Below are 21,419 nucleotides of genomic sequence, written 5' to 3' on the forward strand. Positions count from 1 at the left end.
CCCCACCCTCACCACATTTGGGGCAGCAGCAGGGGACATGGGACACCCCACTCTCCATGAACTTGATTCTGTTAGTTCTGAAATTAAGTTAATGACACTGGGCAAACCTCCCTGAACAGAGCAGAACATGGCAAACCCAGTGCAAAGGAGCAGGGAGGAGCTGCTCAGGAAGGTGTGTGGCTCCCACATTCTGCTGCACCACCAGCCCCCCACCCTCACCACATTTGGGGCAGCAGCAGGGGACATGGGACACCCCACAGCCAGATGTTCCCAGCTGCAGCCCAGCACTGCACCTTCCAGCGAGCTCCAGCACCACTAAAATTCTCTTTAAGGAAATAAAACCCAGTCTTGGCTGTGGGCTTGTGAAAGCTTCACTCATTCCCACCTTCCTGTGTCAATGGAACAGAGATTGGATTCGGCACAGCTTGAAACCTATTTCAGCAGCACAAAAATCTCTCTAATCTTTTCAATGCAAAAACTATCAGCTTCCTGAGCCTGGGACACTCACACTGGAGCTCGCTGCCCACGTTACAGCCAAGGACGTTGCTAAACACCAGTAACTTTCAGGCCTCTTCTTATTTTCCTTGCTATTTTGTGGTCTCAATTGGCTTGTTAGCTCAGTTAAAGCAGGGCTGAATGGCACCCAGCAAGATGCTGGAGCACAGCTGAACAATGCCAGTTCTTCAGTGTCAATATGAGCTAGAGGCAGCAGAAGATGCTGTCTGTACCAAAGGCAGGCAGGACACACCTCACTGGCATTGCTGGCTTTTCAGTTTGATGTGGAGAGCTAAAAAAAAACCATATTCAGGAGGTTGAGAGCAACTTCTAAACCTCTGTGCACTACAGCATTATGTCGTAGGGCCATCCAGTGCTCTAGAGACAGGAAAAAAGAAGGGGGGAAGAACCTTAAAAGGCTGAAACACCCGTCTTGGCTCTCCCAAGAACATTCTGTGTGTCCACAGCCCAGTCTCAGACACGGAATCCCCAGCACCTCGCCCTCCTCTCACCTCCAGCCCAGCGTTCAGAGGTGGGTGGTCACATTCCTTGCTGTAGCGTGCTGAAGATGCACCCAGTGGGGTCTCTTGAGATACTCTGCTACTGCAAGGGTGGAGGAGCATTATAGAGCAGAGGCAGCAATTCATCAGCCACTTGGCCTTCTGAGGCTCAGTTTATGCAGTTCAGTTCTGATTTGAAATCATCCCAGGGCATTAAATACATTGGCTGAGTTTCCAGATAGCTCGTGCAGCCTTTGTTACCCCATAGCATAAGTTACTGTCCTGAAGGGGAAACTAAGACTCTCAGCTTCATTTCCATCACTCATACAACTGCTTTACAAACCTTCCTGGGTGCAATCAAACGATTTTACCTGCGCATTTCCTGCTGTCCATTAATTACCAAACCTTTCCTGGCTCATACACCCCTGTCTCTTGTCTCCTGGTTGCACTGTCAATGAGCTCAGGGGTTGAAGCTTCTGGCCAAGGTGACAGCTGAAGGATTTAGGATTGGATTTACAGGGTTGTGTGCTTACTCCTGAAGGTCCAAGGAAGTTGCTTCCTTAGGAATGAAGACCCTGGCTAACAGCAGAGCTCATTTCTGTCCCTGCAGGACACACAAAGTCTCCTCCTTACTCTCTACTTGCACATTTTGTCACTACAGATTTTGCATCATTTCGGGCAGCAGAGTTTGCACTGCTCAAAATCCCCAAACCACACAACATTCAGCTCTACTCTTGGAACTTAAAACTAAAGAGCTGCATTCACTTCCAGGCTTTTTGTTTTGACCCAAGTTTCACCAGTGCCTTAAAATCCCAGAACGTTTCAACCACTTCTGTGTCTCAAGAATTTAAGCCCCAAATCTGGCGCTGGCCTCTTATTTTGCTTTGTCTGAGAGATGGAAGCAAGCAGACAGGTTGGAAGATTTATCACCTTGAAAGAGCAAGGGGGGAAAAAAGCTGAATACACAAGGATGCCACTTTTCTGTTATTTTATTGATATTAGTGAAGAAAATTCCCAATTTCATCTTTGCGACGTGTTACAATTGCTTTCTCAGGTGGGTGGACAGCTCCTACTGCTTACTTAAAGACTAAATAATACTTCCCAAGTTCACAATTAACTTTCACACTTCAAGTTCTCATAGGGTATTGCTTTCTCCCTCTGGGTAGATATAAAATGGTCCATTAAGTCCATGATTTATTTATTTGTTTCCAGAATCAACTGTTATTCTATCTACTGCTTTAAGATACATTCAAATAAAAAGAGACTTAAATTTTACTTGCAATAAGTGCACACATACAACAGCAAAGAGAGCTGATGACATTGTACTGAAACATTGTAAGTTCATAGAATAAATAGAAGTCTTCAAACACATGCAGCAACTGACCCATGTGTTTTTTTTTTTTTCTTTCTCAAAAAAATATCCTCAGTGCCCACAGCACTACTGCAATAGCTACTTCATCCAGAAAAAAAAAACCCCAAACCACCCACCCATCTCTCGCCACGTAGACTAGAAGACAGATTCATTTATACAAGAAATTATCAGTGCTAATGATTTAGTAACAGTCTGGTACAAATGGCAACTCATGGCAATAATTACGTGTAGTGTCATCACAGGAACACACTGGGAGCTTGACTTAAGTGCCACGAGAAGTGCACGGAAGAGAAAGCAGATGTTAAACCCTCCCCCATTTGCTTCTCTCCATCCACCCTTCCAACAAAATGTGTCTCAGCTCGGACCTAGAAACCAGCTCCCTCCAGTCTCTTCCAGTCCCAGGATATTTCAATTCTTTCTACAAGCACCCAGCAGAAGTTTGGGAGAAACAGAGACCAAATAAAGCCCTGCAATGTAAATGAGGACAGCCTGGCTGTAACTAAAGGTTGTGTGATGTCTTCTGTTTCCTTCCTAAAAAAGCAGGGTCTTGCCTGCTTGGTGCTGGGAGGGAACTTCAGTCTACAGCCACCATGAAATGAAGTGGTTCCCATCGTTTTACCTACGCTGAGGTCCAGCTCTGGATGAAAAAAGAAAACAGAAAATGGGTGGGGGGCTCATCTCACCCTTCTCACAAGGCCATGGTCCTTGACAGGTATGAAACCTGAAGATCAGCATGAGGCCTGCAAGCGGCTCCTTCCAGCTTGTACCATCCCATTACCAAATGGTTTTTGTGGTTCCCAGCTGAGGTTCCAAGGACGTGCCTTTTCCTAACACTGCTTTTGCTACGTGTTTTTGGAGAACATTCTTACCTGTCAAACTGCTCCATGACTCTGACCTGTAGGGAGCTGCTGCCACGTTGACCTCACGAGCTGTGAAAACTCTTTTCTTTGGGGGCACTGACCAGGCCCATCCCAGCAGCAGCAACACACAGTAAAGCCTCTTCCCTTCTACAATCCAGTGCAGCATTGATAAACAAACCCCAAAACCCCAAACCCAAGTGGCACAGAGCATGATGGTGCTGAGGGGCATGGCACTGGCAGGAATAGGTCAATATTCCCAGCACCCAGAGGCCCACTGACCTCAGCACCAGTTCAAGTTTATAATGGGGGGAAGGAGGAGAACACAGGAAAGGAAAAAAAAAAAAAATAATAAAAAAAAATGCTTCATCCATTCAGGTGTAACAGCCAGGCACTCCAGTAACTCAGCTCGACTCATCTACAGAAGCAAAATTCAAGCTACCACATGTTAAACCGAGTGCTTTTTTTGGGCACTGAACGGAGCAGAGGCGCTCCCGTGCTTCAAGTGATGGAACGTGAGGTCTCACACGACACATCCCACAGCTTCCCGTGCACCTTGGGCTCACACCAGGCTACAGAACTCACGTTCTCCTAGTCAAGTTGGTTTTTTGTTGGTTTTGTTCTTTTCTCAGTGCATTTTAGGAAAAAGAAAAAAAACCCCAACGTGAGTTAACCTTAGCACAGCAATGCCAGTGTGGAGCCTTCTGCACTCAGCTGGAAAGTAAAACAATCCCATTAGTTACAATAGATCTGCTTTGTATTTACACGTTTTGTACAAAGTTTACACATTTCTCCCTTTAGGCACGAAGTTGATTTGTCAGACTCACGAGGCAAGGAAGGGGTGGGCGGGGAAAGGAGGAGATGGGAGAAAGAAAGAAGGGGAGCGTTTTTATTTAAAAAGAGGAGCTGTAAAAAGGAAGTCCCTCATCGTAAGCTCGTTTGCTTCGGGAGCTTGGTTCCCATGAGGATCCCCGAGGGGAGAGACGTGGGGCCTTTCATCTGCATGCTGGAGCCCACCATGGTGGGGAAGCTGCGGTTCCTGCGGATGCCAGCGTTCAGCTGCACGCCCCCCATGGCGCTGGTCACGGCGGGGCAGCCCAACGGGAGAGCCTCTGGGGCCAGCCCTCCAGCAACGAGGGCCCTCACCGGCCCCTGGGCCCCGCAGAGAAGAGGTCCCTGCTCCTCAGTCAAAGGAGGAGCCGACGTTTGCCCCGAGCTCACAACTTTGGCGATCCCAAACCTCTTGACTTTGTCCACGAGGTTGAGGTTGGAAACGGACACGTCGGTCTGGCTCTCACTGTTCCTGATGTTCTTTTTGTTCCTCACCTCCTTCAAGATGGAGCTGGCAGGCTTCGAAGCCAAGAAGTTGTCGTAAGGTGGGCTGGTGCACTTGAACTCGAAGGATGGAGGGGACGAAGAGGGCGTCTGCAGAGGGGAGTTGGGGGGGGTGGAAGGGATGATGGCCATTTTCGGGGGGTACGTGCTCAGCAGGGGCCCTCTGCCAGCTCTGTCCCAGCTCTGCGGGTTGTACACCGCCGCCGAGATGCCCCTTTCCTTCAGCAGCCACACCAGCCCCAGCGAGGTGCTCATGGTGGTGGTGGATTCCCGGAGGTTGGTGAAGGACTCGGCCAGGCTCAGGCGCCGAGGGGTGCAGGGGGTAGCCACCGGGGTGCCCTTCAGGTTGCCAAGGCTGCCACAAGCTGGAGTAGGTGCTGCGTTAAGGCTGGAAGCAAAGGAGCAGGCAGATTATTCTCTCCACTTAGGAACCGCAGCGTAGTGCAAGCAAGGTTTTAACCCCAACAGGATCTTTTTTACCCATCTGGAGAGAGCACTGGCAGATCCCAGCTCCATGCAAATGTGTGGCAAGGGGAAAAACATCATCTCCTACAAAACACATCTCTGGACTTTGTGTACTTCAGTCTCCTGGGATTCATGCAGTCATCCCCCCTCATTTCTCCTGATCAGCTTAAACTGGCAGGTTTGTGATCAACACCTTCAGTTTTTCTCCTGATCTACTGGCTGTCACAACTCCCAGTTGCTTCCATAAGGCAAGGAAGCAAGGGGACTTGTGCTTCCAGCCCTGCTGGGTCACAGTAGAGAGCAGGGGAATGTATTTGCTGCAGAAGCATTTGTAGCCAAGCTGGTGGGAGTTGGCACTGTCACCACCATGCACTTCTGTACAGCCAAACCCCCCTTCTGCTGAGTCTGTTTGCATCCATGGGGAAGGAGGGTCTGACTTTGGGGTGAGATGCACACTGGCATGAGCAGCCTAAAGATGTCCCTGCTCCCTGCAGGGGGGGTTGGACCAGATGATCTTTAAAAGCCACCAACCCAAACCATTCCATGATTCTATCAAAAGAGACCACACAGTCATGCTCCTGGTTGTCAGTTGGTCAGTAGGTAACCGACAGCAGCAAACCAAGCACGACAAAGAGCCATTCCACTGTTAATTGGTCAAACGTTAATTTCCAGAGTTTGAAACGTGCCCAACTTGCTCCCCAGTTCCAGTTCTTGCCTCTCAAAATAAACTATGCACAGGTAGTTAACAAGAAAACATTAAATGGGTAATTATCTGCACATTTTGAACAAGTGGCAGATGTGAATCATACTTCTGCTCAGTGCTATCTCACTGGGTTTGGTTTTCTTAACCACACTCCTCTACTTGTTAGGGGTTGGGATTTCTTGAATAGTCACTCTGGGTGACTGTCCCCTCCCTATAAAGTGACCATCTCCATGAACACAGACTCAAGATCCAAAGAATTACCAGCACACAGAAGACAGCGCAAATCCTTTGTGCCACAGGAGGAGACCTCACAGACACCGAGGTTTGATTGTCTCTGGCACTAAATCCTTAAAAGACTTGCCCCACACAGATTAGGGTTGGTTTACCTGTGGGCAATCCCCACTCAAAGCCTCTGGCAGGCCAAGCTATGCCATTCATTGACTAAGTCAGGATTTATTCTAGAAATGAGGCATGTGGGACATCCACAACACCCTATGTCTATCTGGGATAACCCCAAGGGTGCCACGTGCCTTTAAGAAAAAGCTTTCCAACTATTTTTAACCATTATTGTGATTTTTGCCACATTCATACACAGAGAAGTGAATTCCATGTTTCCTAAGCATGGTTTCATCTCCTCCAATGGCATTTAAAGGGTCTCAAAGAACACAACACTTGATGCTAACAGAATTCCCTGACCTGAGAGCTCACCACTGTTCAAGGAAGGAAATCCTGCCCTTCATCATGCCAGGTTAACAAGTAGAAGACACTCAGCAAAGAGTCAGACACAAAACCAAAGCCAATGGCAGAGAGTGGGAAAACTGAGCAGCTGGGAGGGGAGGAAGAGGGCAAAGAGCAGGATCCTCCCAGCAGAGCCACGCTGGTGGATCAGCTCAGCCATTACATGCAACCTTAGCCTCAGCTGGGCTCTCTCTATCCAGAAATTCATCAAAAAGCCAAACTGAGACAAGCTAGTTGGATTTCCAGGCATAGAGAAGTCTCAGGCCAATGAATGATTTGCACCCTTGTTGCCCATATGGACAAAAAGGCCTCGATGGTGTCTTGGCTGCAGTCTCACCCCATGTTAATGAACTCCTGGAAGCCACGACCACGGTGAATGTCAGCTTAGACTGCCTGGGCTGTTTTACTCTGAGCCAGTTTCTGATGAGCTTAGAGCCTTGTCAAACAGCATACAGTGATCAGCTGACACGAGTTAATACAACACCACAAACTTTTGTCCCATGACCTAAAAATCTGCAGTACTTCACCATCTTTCCCTTAATTAAGGAAATATTAGCCTGACATTATGAATTCTCGAGTCACGTCTTCTTTCCATGGCTAAACAGGATCTGGCCAACATCACCCCTACAGTGCTTCAGAGCTGCACCAGTGTCTGAAAGCCACTGGAACTGCCACAGGAGTGTTACCCTGTGGGTGCAAATCACCAAGAGTGGAAAGGGATGTTAGAGCACGATGCTTCTCTGGAGCACTGATTACAGCTGCACCTTCACAGCTCTGCTTCCAGCTCACAGTGGGACTAGAGAGCAGTGAGAGCCACTGGGACACACCTCCCACTCTGGCTAAATACAGAAGGACAGAAGAAGTCTTGAAAAGCATGAGGAAGGGAGAAGAAAGAGAAAGAACTTACTGCGTGGCCTGACTTCCTACAGGGTAGGGCCAAGTACATTTTGGAAGCCCAGACTTAATTCTCAGGCTTCTAAGATGTCCTTCCTAGCCAGGAGATGAAAACTACAGCACTCCAATGGCTTAGTCACTCCAACAGCTTCAGTCTCTCCAGCTCCACATTTCAGTGGCACAGATATTTAGGTGAGTATTATATTTAGATGAGCATTATATTTATTTAGATTACTATTTCAGCTGATTTGCCAGCACAGGTACACACTACAGTGCAGCAGTAATAAAAAAGACATCCCTGCAAGAAAGCAGTTGTTATGTAGGTGTTCCTTTGATCATTTTGGTGTTGCTTGAACCAGGAAATATTTTCCCCATCCAACTGACCAACACCACAGAGCAGCCTGGATACAACCACAGAAACAAACTGGCCTCAGCAACCAAACCCAGTGACAGCTTCAGGGTTAGACTGAGACAAGAAACAAATAAACCAGCACTTTGCTTTGCCAGAAGGAATTGAGTCAGGTTAGAGCATGCCCTGGGTTAGAGGCAAGGTTAAACCACGACCAGGCAGGGCAGTCCCAGTGCTGCTCACCCTGGGTCACAGTGGGTGCCCTACACCTCCTCCCAGCACCACCAGACACAACGCAGCCTCCTCGTCCTCCTCACACGACCTGTGGAGAATCATTTGCAGTTGGTGAGGAGGAGCTCCTTCAATGCATCGGCTGGAAACAAGGGGCTCATTTTGCTCCTTCTCCTCTGGGATGAATGAGGAACTTGGGTGTAACTAAGGCACCTGGAATTGTACTGAATCCAGCTGTCAGTCATGGCTGAGCTGTTAGATGCAGTAACCAATGTAATCGAGGAGTTTCTGATGACCAAAATTAACAGCAATTGAGCAGTAGTAAGAAAATGAAAATAGAACTGCAGCTATATCAAAGGATCTCTTCACTCAGTGTTGAGAGAGGAAGACAGAAGAAAGTGAAGAAAAACCAGCAAGGCCATGGTTAATTTTGTTCAGCGGAGGAAGCAGAAGAGCTACACTTCATCACTATCTGCTTCCTTTCCACTTCCTAGGTTTTCCTTACTTTCCCTTTTTCCCTTACTTTCCAGGCATTCCTTTGGCAGCCTCTCTCATGTCTAAAGCAGCCCAGACACATCACCTCTGAGCAGGGGCACCCAGAGCCCTGCACTCCCACACAGGAGCTGGGCACAAAGTCAGGAGCATCGTCCTTCCTGGCACAACAAACACTCTTTAAATACCACTTTAAGGAAGGGAAGATCCTTCTTTAGGCATGAAATTCACTCACCCCCTCTGCTTCTCAGCTCTTCACCTTCTAAAAGGCCCCAGAACTGCCTTCCAACAGCACGTGCCCACTGCTGTTACTAAACCAGCTCGTTGCCTTCAGCCTGGCTACGACAAACTCACCCCCAGCAACTGCACCAGGGCACAAAGTGGATGGCTCCCTGCTTTTCACTAAGGCACATTCCCTCCTCCCTTCCTCCCTGCAGCTCACCTGCCCATCCCCTCCTTCTCCTCTGCCAAAGATTTAGATTTCTCCTCCGTGGAAAAATACTGCTATTATTTTTTCTTAAGACACCACATTCTGTGCATTTACACCCGAGGACTACAACTCGTTTGGGACCAAGGGCAGTCAGGTTTGGACATTGAAGCCAACTTGGTTACATCTGATCCTGTAACATTCTCACAGAAGTCATTCAATGTAGCTTGGTTGGCTTTCCAAAACTTCACGCATACCTCTCAAAAATCAGGCTGGGGTAACTCGGAATGGGAAGAACCCTTTGGGGGTGGGCTGTAATTTGCCAGTGCTTCTATTTATGCCCTTCCTTTGCATTTCCTGAGAGGGAAAGCTCTGGCAGAGGCAAGCACCCTGCCATGGTGGGGAGCCCTTACCTTGGCGTGACTCGAGTGAGCTCATCGGAAGGGTGCAGAATGCGGCAGGTGGTGAAGGTGAAGGTGGAGTTGGTTTGTGACATGCACTTCCCAGGATGAGGTACTAAATTAAAAAAAAGCAAATTCTTGGCGTTTTACACAGAAAAGGGGAAAACTCAACTTCTGTGTGCTAAGACAGATGCCAGAAGGGATGAGGTACCCCAGAGAGGATCAACATGAGAGAAGTGAAACACAGGAGCGCTGCAGCGTCCTCAGGGACACTTGTTCTCCAGAACAAACACATCAGGACTCTGGGGCTGGTGCTAGAAGGCTCTGCTGAAGCTTCCCCGTGGTTGCTAACGCTGCATAAAAGTCTTACTCAAAGCCAATTTAGGGAAGCAGTGCTCAGAATGCTGCTCCTCACCTCAACCAGCAGCTTCCACCGGTGGGGAACCACGAGCAGCATCTTCTAGCACCAGCTCAGGAGCACTAAGATATTTCTGAATGCTCGTGCACTCCAGCTCTCTGATTGATCCACAAAAAAGGTTTCCCCATCACTTCTCAGTAGTGGATCCAGCTTGCTAATGCTACAGGGATACAGGTTGTCGGGGTGGGGAGTGGGACAGACACACGTTGCTGTTGGCCTCTGACTTCTCACGCCCACAGGAAGGGCAGTGGTGGGTTCTGGATCCACTACTGTACATCTGTGACATCTCTCTTGTGAGTGTGCTCAGGTTCTTTAAGAACAAACGTCCTCAGCTGCACAACACAGCAGGTTTTGGATATTTGTAAATAGTCTAGGAAATAATTTTCCCCACAAAGGCGGCTGTAAAGTTGCCACTCTCAGCCTACCAGTAAATTTGGGAAAGAAGCAACACAGCTCAGCTTCAAAACTGAAGGACTTAGGCCAATTTCTTTTTATTTAGTAGAGATGCTTCTGTGGCTACACTAACCTGCTGTATAAGGCAGCTGTGGCCACTGCAAAACAACTACACAATTCAAGAGCCATGCATCTGAAAAGCTGATTGAAACCCACCCAGAGTTAAACACCACGTGAAAGGCATCATGACTGCACAAGGTTCTCTCAGTCACCCAACTCAGCAGTGGTCAGAAGACATGCACAACACAACTCATGTGCAGCCCCCTCCCCCTCAGCCCTACCCCACCCCCTGAGCCCCTCCCTGGTGAAGCCACAATTTAACACACAAGGATTGAACACATGGCAGAGGACAGACCGACTAGACCAGACACCACTCTGAGCTTCCAGAGATGCTGAGCAGAAGCAAGGCCAGTCTTAACCGTGGCTGTGTTCCCTGCTTGCTCTACCAGGTGCCACAGCTCCAAACCAGTGCGTGTGCTGTTAGGTGGTCCCTTCAGGGCACACAGGGGAGCAGCGTGTGGGGGGCAGAGCGTGGGCAGGGTGGGGGGTGGCAGCAGAAGTGGCTGAGCACACAGCGGGAGGTCACTGCCCCCCAGTGCTGGGATGCACCCGCCGTCTGCTCCAGAGGAATCTGCCTAAAAACCCCACTGGAGCCTGGTGTTGAGGCACCCCAACCAGCACGGTGTCACACAACGAGCAGCTCCACTTCACCTCCAGGGATGGTGACTGGGAGGCCTCGGGAATCCGGCTGCTTTAGAGGTTAGTGGCAGCACTACAAAAGCTACTACAAGGGAGCACAGCCTAGCAATCATCTCTCCGTGTTGCAGAGAGTTAAAAGGCAATCTGGAGAAAGAGCTTGAGTAACTGGACGTGGAAAGATGGGTTATTTAGAGAGAACACAGGACTTCAGCATAAATCAGAAACAAAGCCATTATCCCTGGCTGACGACCAGAGAGGGGCAGAAAGCGATGCTGGATAAGCTCCACCCCAAGCCCAGAGCTGCAGCACAAGGAGGGCACCTCTCCCCAGCTGCAGGGTCCACTGGGCATCCCCTCAGGCTGGAAAGAGGCAGGCTGCAGGGACAGAGCTGCATCAGCACAAGCCAGACTCATCGCTGCCGATGAGTCACAGATAGGAGAAGGCTGCTAAAAGGAGAGAAACCACTCGCTCTAATCAGAGGCAGCAAATGGGAATCAGTGTTTTCCAAATCAGTAACTCAATTTCCAAGGACGTATTCCACCCTCCAATACCACTAAGAAAGTCTTGTACCAGCATCATCCTCCATCAGTCACCAATGGGGTGTATGATATTGCTGTAGCACTTTCCATCCTTTGGAATCTCACCAAGAGAGTGAGAACCTGGTGCTGGAAACGAACAGAGTTTGTCAAACAGAAACAAAACCATGTCTTCCTAACCTAGGCATTTCACAGAATAGTGCCCGTATCCTGAGTTGGCAGACATTTGTGAGGAAGCAAGACATAAGTTTACCACGAGAGAAGCTTATTTTCACAAAGTAGTGAGTATTTTGAATATAAAAATCTGCTCCGTGTGACTGCGTTCCAAACGTTTTATTTAAACCCCCTTTTTTTCGAAGTAGGAGATGGTTAACAGTGAGCTTTGTATCTGTGTGAAAAAGAATCTGTACATCATTCAGTGTTTAACAGATTTTAAAGAAACATTATGGAATTTTAGCCACCAGGAAAACAAAGTAAACTGTGTGTGCATATTCCCCCTAATTTAAAATTCAAGCTAACCCTTAGATTGCTGCTGGATCACACTTTGTCTCTCAGTCATTAATGATGTTTCACCTCATTAAGCTCTCTCAAACAATCCTTAGGTGTTTTGGAAAAACATTATAGCTGGAAGAGCCTCTCCTATAAGCACCAACATTGTTGTAAAAACATCTAAAATACTGCAAAACCTCCTAAAAGCAGGTGCTAGTCAGTGTGCAGGGAGCTCCACCTCCTGGTAAACCAGAGCTTTCCCACCCGAAATACAAAGAGGATTTATAAAGCCCAAAGCTGATTTATAAAGCCCAAAGCTGATTTATAAAGCCCAAAGCTGATTTATAAAGCCCAAAGCTGTTTCAGCACCAGCTTCAGCACTCAGAGCTTCTGCCAGGTGCAAACAGCAAACAAAATGTGCTTAGGAAGCAGGTGGTAGTCAAACAGTGTGCAGGGAGCTCCACCTCCTGGTAAACCAGAGCTTTCCCACCCGAAATACAAAGAGGATTTATAAAGCCCAAAGATGATTTATAAAGCCCAAAGCTGTTTCAGCACCAGCTTCAGCACTCAGAGCTTCTGCCAGGTGCAAACAGCAAACAAAATGTGCTTAGGGCACAACCTTCTGCTCAGGGGACCCTCTAAGGACCCTTTAAGGTGGATTTTCAACCAGCTTGTGCAGAGAAAAGTACAAAGTTACAGCAGGTAAGCTAATGGTTGGCCCCATCCACAAAAAGGAGTCAAGGCAAATGGAGTTTGAGGAAGATGTGTAAGAGGTATCTGTGCTAAGATACCATGAACTCCTGTGCTTCTGGTTCCAAACTCAAATGTGCTGTATATGCCAGAGGAGCAGGGAGGGTGCAGAGAGCTCACAGCAGCCAGTAAATCTTTGCATTTTATCTGAACACCTATTCTGGCAAATAGAGAAGGTTTGTGCAAAAACTAACTTAAAAAAAGAAATCAGAAATCTTCAGAGAATGATTTGATGCAGACTGGCACAAAGGCAAGGGTTTGGTGCAGCTCTGGATCAAGCCATGCTGCTTCTCATTTCTTTGGCATGTTTGAACAAAAGGAGGAAACCTGGTTCTTTCAGCAGAGAGCAGTGGAATTTGGGCATCTCTTTAGCACAGGCTGCTGAGACAGGGATGGAGTGACAGGCTGGGGAGTCCTTAGAGCAATGTTTCAAAGCATTGAAGTTTATTTTATTGCTGAATAGAAAAAAAAAGCTCAGCCTGCTTTGGAAGAGGACAATGAAGGACCATCAAGAGGCACTTTCTTTCTCCAGTGTGACCATTCAATCTATGGACTTCACTTTTGCCCATCAATGCCACCAACTCTATCACTAGACAAGGTGAAATTCCCCAAAACTAGGTCACTAAACCCCACGAGGGTCCACAGGACAAGAGAGTTTTCATGTCCTCTCTAAATTTAGCAGAGTTCAGCCCTTCCAGGTGACTAGAGGTGGGAGCTCTGACACCCAGTGCTACCTGCTCTCAACACTCCATGCTGACAGCACAGGAGAGTACAGGGGCTGCTGGAGCTGATGCCAGAGTTCAACACTGCAGAGATGGGGGGTTAACACAACAGTAAGATGTGGGCATGGTGCTCTCCTAAAGGTGTTCAGTGCCTTCAGATGTCCTCCAGAAAACAGTCAGAATGTCCTTCAGGAAACACTGGCTTCAGGGGTAACCACAAATGCTCAAAGCCTCCAGAAATTCTCATGTCTATGCCAAGAACACTCCCCCTGTTACATTTCATAACCAACTGGCAGTAAAATTATTTTGTGAATCTCTGCATTCCCAAACTTGCCATTTGTTTTGCCTTTGGAAACAGCAAGGGATGAAAAACTGAACCAAGGCAAGTGTTCTTTGGACTGGATTTTTTTTAGCTTTCTTCTGGGTGAAGTCTCCTCCTCTTATGTGTATAACCATAGAGCACAGATGTAGAAAGAAGTCTTCAGTGTGGCTTCAGAGTTTATGGAGGCTAGGATCCCCAAAATTAAAATTCTAGCATTTTAACAGCACAATATAGTACAAATAGCAACTGCTGACAGACTTTTTCTTAAAGAAATAATTGCTGTGAAATGTCTATGCTGTTGGAAAATGAAATACATTTAAATATGCATCGATACCTCCGTTCTAAGAAGTTACAAAATTTATTGCTTTTCTGTACAATGGTAACCTCTTAGAAGCACGTTTAGTAATCCTGCTAAAAACAACTCAAACATAAGACATTCATGATGTGGTTTTGTGATTTTAGGCACCTATTTGGAAAGGCTAAGGTCTAAACACCAAGTGCAAGAGTGTTGATCCTGTAACGCCGTGGTGAAGGCAGTGGAACTACCACACACAAGTACTGACAGACCAGGTTGTGCTGCTGAATCAAGCACAGCCCCTCCAGCTTTAAAATAACAACATTCACAACATTATTAAGTGCTTTCAATGGCTTGAGGTGTTTTAAGGGAAACCTGAGAAGCAATGAATTAAAAAAACCCAAAAAAAACAGAACCAAACCAAACAGCCCCAACAACTCCTCCCCTCAGAACAGATGCTGTACAGTTTTATAATATACTACAGTTTCTTTCAAAGAATAAAACAATATACACTGAGGTTATGAAAACCTTGTGCTGCAAGAATTAGTTCTCCTAGATGCTCTCCAGAGGAGCAATGGCTGCACAATATTTAAATACAAAATAAATTCATAAGCTAAGCAGACATCCCTGCTCCCAAAAGATTGTGGAGGTTGTGGATCATACAATCACAGAACGGTGGAGGTGGGAAGGGACCTCTGGAGATCATCTCATCCAACCCCCCTGCTCCAGCAGCTCACCCAGGGTCACATCCAGGTGGGTTTGGGATCTCTCCAGAGCAGGAGACTCCACAGCCTCTCTGGGCAGCTGCTCCAGGCTCAGGCACCCTCACAGGGAAGAATTTTCTCCTGCTGGTCAGATGGAACCTCCTGGGTTCCAGTTGGTGCCCGTTGCCCCTTGTCCTGTCGTTGGGCACCACTGACCAGAGTTTGGCCCCAGCCTCTTGCCCTCTGCCCTTTAGATATCAGTAAGAATTGATCAGATCCCTTCTCAGGCTTCTCTTCTCCAGCTGAACAGCCCCAGGGCTCTCAGCCTGTCCTGGCACAGAGATGCTCCAGCCCCTCAGCATCTTTGTAGCCCCCACTGGACTCTCTCCAGTAGCTCCTTGTCTCTCTTGAACTGGGGAGCCCAGAACTGGACACAACAGTCCAAATGTGGCCTCACCAGGGCATTTGTATATTTTATCTTTTGTATTATTCCCCTGATCTTTATATATATTATTTTCCTTACCCCCCTTTTTCGTTTTCTGTTCCTTGTTGAACAATATACTTCATTTTTTTAAAAAAAGTCTCTCTCTCTCTCTCTCTCGAGGGGGTGGGGGAGAGGCGAGTACATAGTTCTGTTCCGTGTGGGTCCTGCCCTGAACCCCTTTTTACACGGAACCAGGACAGCTGGCCACACTCTTCTTCACACACTCCAAAATACCAGATCCGAAGTATGTATTCCATAACATATTAAAGTTAATCAGCAAACAATACAAGATGAACTAAAATTACTAAGATGATTTCAGAGAATTTCTCTTTTGCTGACTTATAAGGTAGGGAATATGCTTAAAAACCTTGTCTGAGAACTAGAGTTTCCCCAGGCAAAATCAGCAGTAAAAAAACTGAAGAGATCTGAAGAAGTTCTGATAATTTTCTGATTCTGCACTAAATATAATTCTTTACCAGTGACAAATCTTACTGAAGACTAACATTCCTTGTAACACAGCTTATTAAAACAAAATACTCCTTCAAAAATAAAACAACAACAAAGAAACACACAAACTCAATCCACATCTACAGCCTGAGAACCTGTATCCTTGTGCAACAACAGACTGCAAATGGCAGTTGGGAGTATCTAAACTCGTGTAGTCACCTTGAAATGTTTAAGTCTTCATATGGTATCAATAGGAAGGACAGAATTTAATTGTGTGGTGGAAAGGGAAGGAGGGAAATGTCATTACCCTCTGCATAAAAACATCCTCTTAATTCTTTATCTCAAAGGGAATTTAAAACCAGGTAACTTTATCTGAGGTAATTGAATTAAACTCGTGGAATTTCTTGATCTTCAAGACACTTCCATTTGTTTCAGCAAAGGCAACTTTGATGCACCTTTTGTCATCATTTAGTCTTTGGTTTTTTCCCCACAGCACAAAAATCTAAAGCATGGCATCACCTCCTATGAACAGTCATAAAAATATGTGGGCTATAGGCATACAAAATATATATCATCTATACATTCTACACACTGAAGAGCGTGCACTGAAGACACATACAAGTTGCAAATGTGCCACACAGTTTTGTGAATCAACCACTTCCTTTTAGCAGCCTTCTCTTATCAATATAGAGTAAAATATTGACCACAGATGCTGTTACTGAAAAAAAAAAAAACAACCACCCCAAAAAGTCAAATTAAAAGATTATTAAGGCAAGTTGTTTTGTGTTAGAACGGTCACGCTGTGGCTCCTGCACGCGCTACCGTGCAGAGGCTACACACAAAGCAATACTATGGATGCTGTTCTGGAGAGATGTGAGAATGGCCCAGTAATCAAAATCCTGTAAAGATGTCAGTTTGACTGGACTTAAGGAGTTTCCCTCACCAGACCCCTCATCATCGTCCGTCGCGGACTCCTGCATCTCCTCTGGGATAGCCTGAGATGGGCGGGGGTTATTCTTGCTGTCTGAAACAGTCACTTGTGCTTGGGACCTCTCACCTGAGGTCTCTGTGTGCTGAACTGGCGTCGAGGTAGTTAGGCCCTTGTAAGAAATGTCACCTGTCTCATCTTCCTCATAGTCATTAAGGCAGTACACTTCATCCAGGTCCAGGTCCAGGGTCCTGAAGCCCTTAGTGACAACCCCGGGCCTCGGGTCCAGGATCCCACCCAGGTGAGGCTGAGCCAGCTGCTGCCAGTGGTGCAAAGTGGCAGAACCTTGAAAGGGAACAGAGAGACAACCAAAATAAATCAGTAAGCAATCCAGGACCTAAAAAGGCAGAAAATCCCCCTCTGTTTATCTAGAAGACCACAGGTTTGGGAGCTCCAAAGCTTTAAGGTTTCTGGGTTGAAAGCAGAACTGCCTCACCAACTCTTCAGCATTTCCACATCACTGGGAGATCAGCCAATCACATCAGCACCTCCACAGGCAAAGCCTGGTGGAAAGATGTGGGATATACCTGTGCACGTGCCCAGCCCCTCCCCACCCTTATCCTCATCCCCTCAAATCCATGGGATTAGGCAGGAAGAGAAAGAATTGACATTTAACAGTGGATCTGAGAGGAGCACACACCACATGGTCCCACATTCAGCTCACACTAAGAAAGGTGCTGAAAACATGCCAGAATTTGAATCCTGGTGGCTAAGAGGAGGAGAGTAGATTGCACAGCAATGTCAGCTCCCTGCCACAGCCCAGGAAGCCACACCAACTTCAGGGAACACTTCTGACCTACACACCAAGGCTAAATGGCCCCTATCTGAGCCCCTACACTACAGGAACTCAACTACTAGGTGACTAAATGCTACTGTACCTGTAGCTTCATCCTTGGTGGGAAAATGTGTGTGAGGAGAGAGGTGCATTTTACAGAGAAAAGCATTCAATATTCAATATTCAGTAGGAGACAATGAGTCAGAAACAGCAAAGTATTGAGTTCAACGGATATAGACACCAAGGTGGGCCCACTGAAATTGGGAGGAGCTACTGGATTCCTCAAGTAGAGATTAAACACTGCTGACAAGGACCTATATTTATGTCCATCAATCACTAGTGTGTTGTAATGTGACTTAAAACTACACATCCCAGGTCCTAGGCTACAAATAAACCACCTCTGGCAGCTCCCACCAGAGAAGTCCTTGTTGTCTTGCTCCTGTCCCCCCTCCCCAAAGCAGAATACACTCAACAAGGTGGCCTACAAACATCTCACCAGCATTCAAAGACCAAGAATGTTCAATTCTTTGAGCAGCAGATGTGAAAATCTAAACCACTGTAACAACTAGGGAAGGGAGGGCTCACATAAATTATTTTGTATCTGAGAAAAATCCCATGGAAGGAGAAAAACTGTCATTTTGCAATAAGGATGAAAAAAGGGGAAGAGTCTTAAAGATAAGGGGAAGAGTCTTTCTTTAGAACTGCTGGGATCAGTGAGAAACATTTTAATTAAGCCTATCTCACTTATAAATCTGTAATTTTTAGCTCAGAATAAATGGATCTGCTAGATTCCTTTGGATAATGGCCCTAGCTTTTATTTTTTTTTTTCTTTTAGTTAAAGTAAGTTGAGGGACTAAGGAGGATTTGCACCCTTTAGGCTCATGTAAGTAGAAAATGTTGCAACCCCTAAATAAATACCTGTATATATATAACCCTATAACTTGTATTTATTTCTGAATTGTCACAAAGGTCAAGTTTTTTGCTTCTAATATACAAGAAATATTCCAGAATGTGGAGCAGTGCCAGATAATGTCAAATCTTTAGCAAGGAGTAGAGCTTTGCTGTACAACAACCACAAAAATGAACAACAGAACCCCAAATTTCTTCCTGTGCTGCCTGCCAGTATAAAACCCTGTTGCTAATTAACTTCTCCATGCAAGCTTCTCAAGATGTTATCTTTTTCACCTTAAACCTCACTGGAACTTATACTCAGAAAAACTCTGCAGAGTATAAAAAATTAATTCATAACATCTTTCCATAGGAATTTATATATTCACCAGAACATATCAGATGCACCAGACATAAGACATGCACCAGATATAAGATAATCACCAGAATATCTCAGTTTGAGCTTTAAAATTTCTATGGAGGCTGCATGTTATTCATTTTTTTTGGAAACTGGAACACAAAGTGTCACCAGATATAAGCTAATCACCAGAATATCTACATTTTGAGCTTTAACATGTCTATGGAGGCTGCATGTTATTTATTTTTTTTTGGAAACTGGAACACAAAGTGGCCAAAGTTTCATCACACAAAGAGGGACCTCTGAGTTTAACCCTCATCTCCTAAAATGTGTGTAAAGGACCCACCTTTGCATACAGAAAATTAACACAGATGCAGAAAGCAATGCAACAGTTCTAAACTCCTTAGATTAAAATAAAGCCACAAGATGAGATATAAAAGTAAAGTATGTACAATAATGGAACCTGGTTTTCTGCTCCTGCTATCTGCATGATCACATCTGTACTATGGGGGTTAGAGAAAGTTTAGAAATTAATGACCTGTTGCTGTCACCGTTGCAATAAAATGGGTGAATTTCTGTGCTTCTGTGATTCTTAGTGCTTCTGTCACCCTATTTGTTCTGCTGTGGGATTGGAAAGATTGCTTTAAGGGAGCAGAAGCCAGTCACCCAAAATTTATTATAGAACTGAGTTTTATTTCTTCCATTTTATGGTATGAACACCCTTAGGAAAAGAGTAATAAAACCAAAGGCACAACTCCTGCTAACAGTCTGCAGGTACAGCAGATTATTTTGCCCCCATGGTCTGAAAGTATCCATGAGGTTGAAAAAGCATAAATAATAAATTTCATGAAAAATACTGGGGAAGGGAACTGAGCTGAAGTGAGGGACAGAATCATAAACAGGTATCCAATAAAAGATAATACCAAACTTATGAGACAGGTAGACACAAACATACCACAAATGAGATCTAAACCCAAACATGAGAGATATTTGAAAAGGTGCAACAATTTTAAGGAAAAAAAAAAATAACCCAGTGAGAACAATGAACAAAATCAGGAAAAAAAAACCCAGACAGATAGAAAGAGGATAAAGACTTTAAGAGTTTATTGGAAGAAAAAAAGCAGATATAATGGGATGGTGACAGAAATCTATTACAGTGGTAGCAACCAGTAACTGAAACAAAGCTGGATAGTCCCCCTTGCCTCCTGTGGTACAAGAATTTTTATGATTTTTAAAAGCAGCCATGAAAACAAACTACTAAAATCTGCTCAACAGTGAGGACTTGTGTGCTATGGCTAGAGTTCCATGGGGATAGGCAGATGCAGCACATGACTTTCTTCAGGACACAAGAAAGGTTATTTTTCCTTGTGAATGTGTAGTGCTAAATGTTGCTTACATAGGAAATAATTTATTCTAAAAAGATGGAGAAAAGGGAGCTTTTGCAATTAAAACACACAGACAATGTCATGTAACATGAGAGTTCTGTTAAAGGAACTGAGAGAGAAACCAGAACTAAGTCACCTAATGTATCTGTGAAGTACTATGGGAAAACAGCCTCCTTTTGTTCAAAACCTGAAGGATTTTCCTCAGCTAGCTTCCAGCAACAACCCCAAAGGACTGCAGAAAGCCAGGCAGGCCAGGCTACACGTGCCCCAGCAGCTTTGTTAGGTTTTGAAACAAAGCTCCAGCCCTGACTACCATCTACCTATATCTTCCCTTTTTCTGAGACAATATAGGGAAAATAAGCCCCAAACTATTTCACACATGAAGTGCAAAGCCATAAAGACCTGCATGTGGCCACTCAAACCAGCCAATTAAAGCCCAGAGATCATATTTAATCCAGGAAATAATCTTATAAGACCACCTGGATGACTTGAAGTAGGTAAAGGTCTTTCCAGACGCTTATTTACAGACTTGAGATTTGACGAAGGAATATTCTTGCTGGTTAAATTTCAGGTTCTCAACCACCTTCCTTATCTAAGTATGCCACAGAAACATGGGGATTGAGGTGAGGAGTAAAGCTGTGCTGCCAATGCACGTGTGGCCTGTAGTCTTTATTTTACCTGCCTTGGCTGCAATTGTTTCCTAACACTTTTAAGGCTCGTGGAAAAATGTAGTAGTTAGAAGATTTCAAACCAACAGCGTGGATTACTGTCTCTAAAGTAAAAAGAATATGTATTGCAAAGATTTCCTGCTTTCTGGTGATGGATAAGGGACCACAAAGAGTCACTAAGAAGAACAGATAAAGGCCGAGGCCCTTTGTTATCACCTTCTAGTGGTTTCACAATCTGAAGCTTTTCTGGCAGGTAGGAGCGGCCGCTGATAGACATCCCCGAATATCCAGTGAATTCTGAAAACCTGGAGTGAGTTCCCAGGGACATGATGCTCTCTGTGGGGGTCACGGAACCACTGTGGAGTTCCCCCTTCTCTGCCAGCTCCCGCAGCTTCCTTTCCTGCTCCTCTTCAAAGAACTTTCTCTCCGAGAGGTAATTCTCCCTGCGGAGGGACAGCCTGCGCAGGGCAGTCTCCAGGTCGCTGGAGCCTGGGGTCCCTGGAGTTCCAGGCTTCTTCATCCTGTCTTCATTGCTAAACCACAACAGGGGACACACACACCACACAAAAAAAAAAAAGGGAGGAAAAAAAGATTTCTTAGAGATGCTTAGGACTTCCACATGGCAATTTTGAGACATTGACCAATACCTTTTAAAGTTTTATGTCTGGGAATAACTTGCTACTCGTCCACAGAGCTCAAAGGCAAACATTGATGTTTTCTTTCTCTTTCCTACTAAACCTGATTTGAATCCTAGGTCCTGCCTGGGAATTCCTGGTTGG

The 21,419-nt window shown here is 45.7% G+C and overlaps 1 protein-coding gene across 1 annotated transcript; it reads right to left on the bottom strand.

Moving 5' to 3' along the window:
- Positions 1-4,148: 4,148 nt before the first annotated feature.
- On the bottom strand, positions 4,149-21,173 carry TRAK1 (trafficking protein, kinesin binding 1; the record flags this gene model as incomplete). The annotated part of the gene is made up of 4 exons (XM_008942485.1): positions 4,149-4,947; positions 9,272-9,374; positions 16,522-16,851; positions 20,857-21,173. Coding segments are annotated over 4 exons (1,549 nt in total), but the record flags the coding sequence as incomplete, so codon positions are not given.
- Between the last annotated feature and the right edge of the window lie 246 nt (positions 21,174-21,419).

The sequence above is a fragment of the Merops nubicus genome, unplaced genomic scaffold (genome assembly GCF_000691845.1).
Source record: "Merops nubicus isolate BGI_N331 unplaced genomic scaffold, ASM69184v1 scaffold996, whole genome shotgun sequence".
NCBI lineage: Eukaryota > Metazoa > Chordata > Aves > Coraciiformes > Meropidae > Merops > Merops nubicus.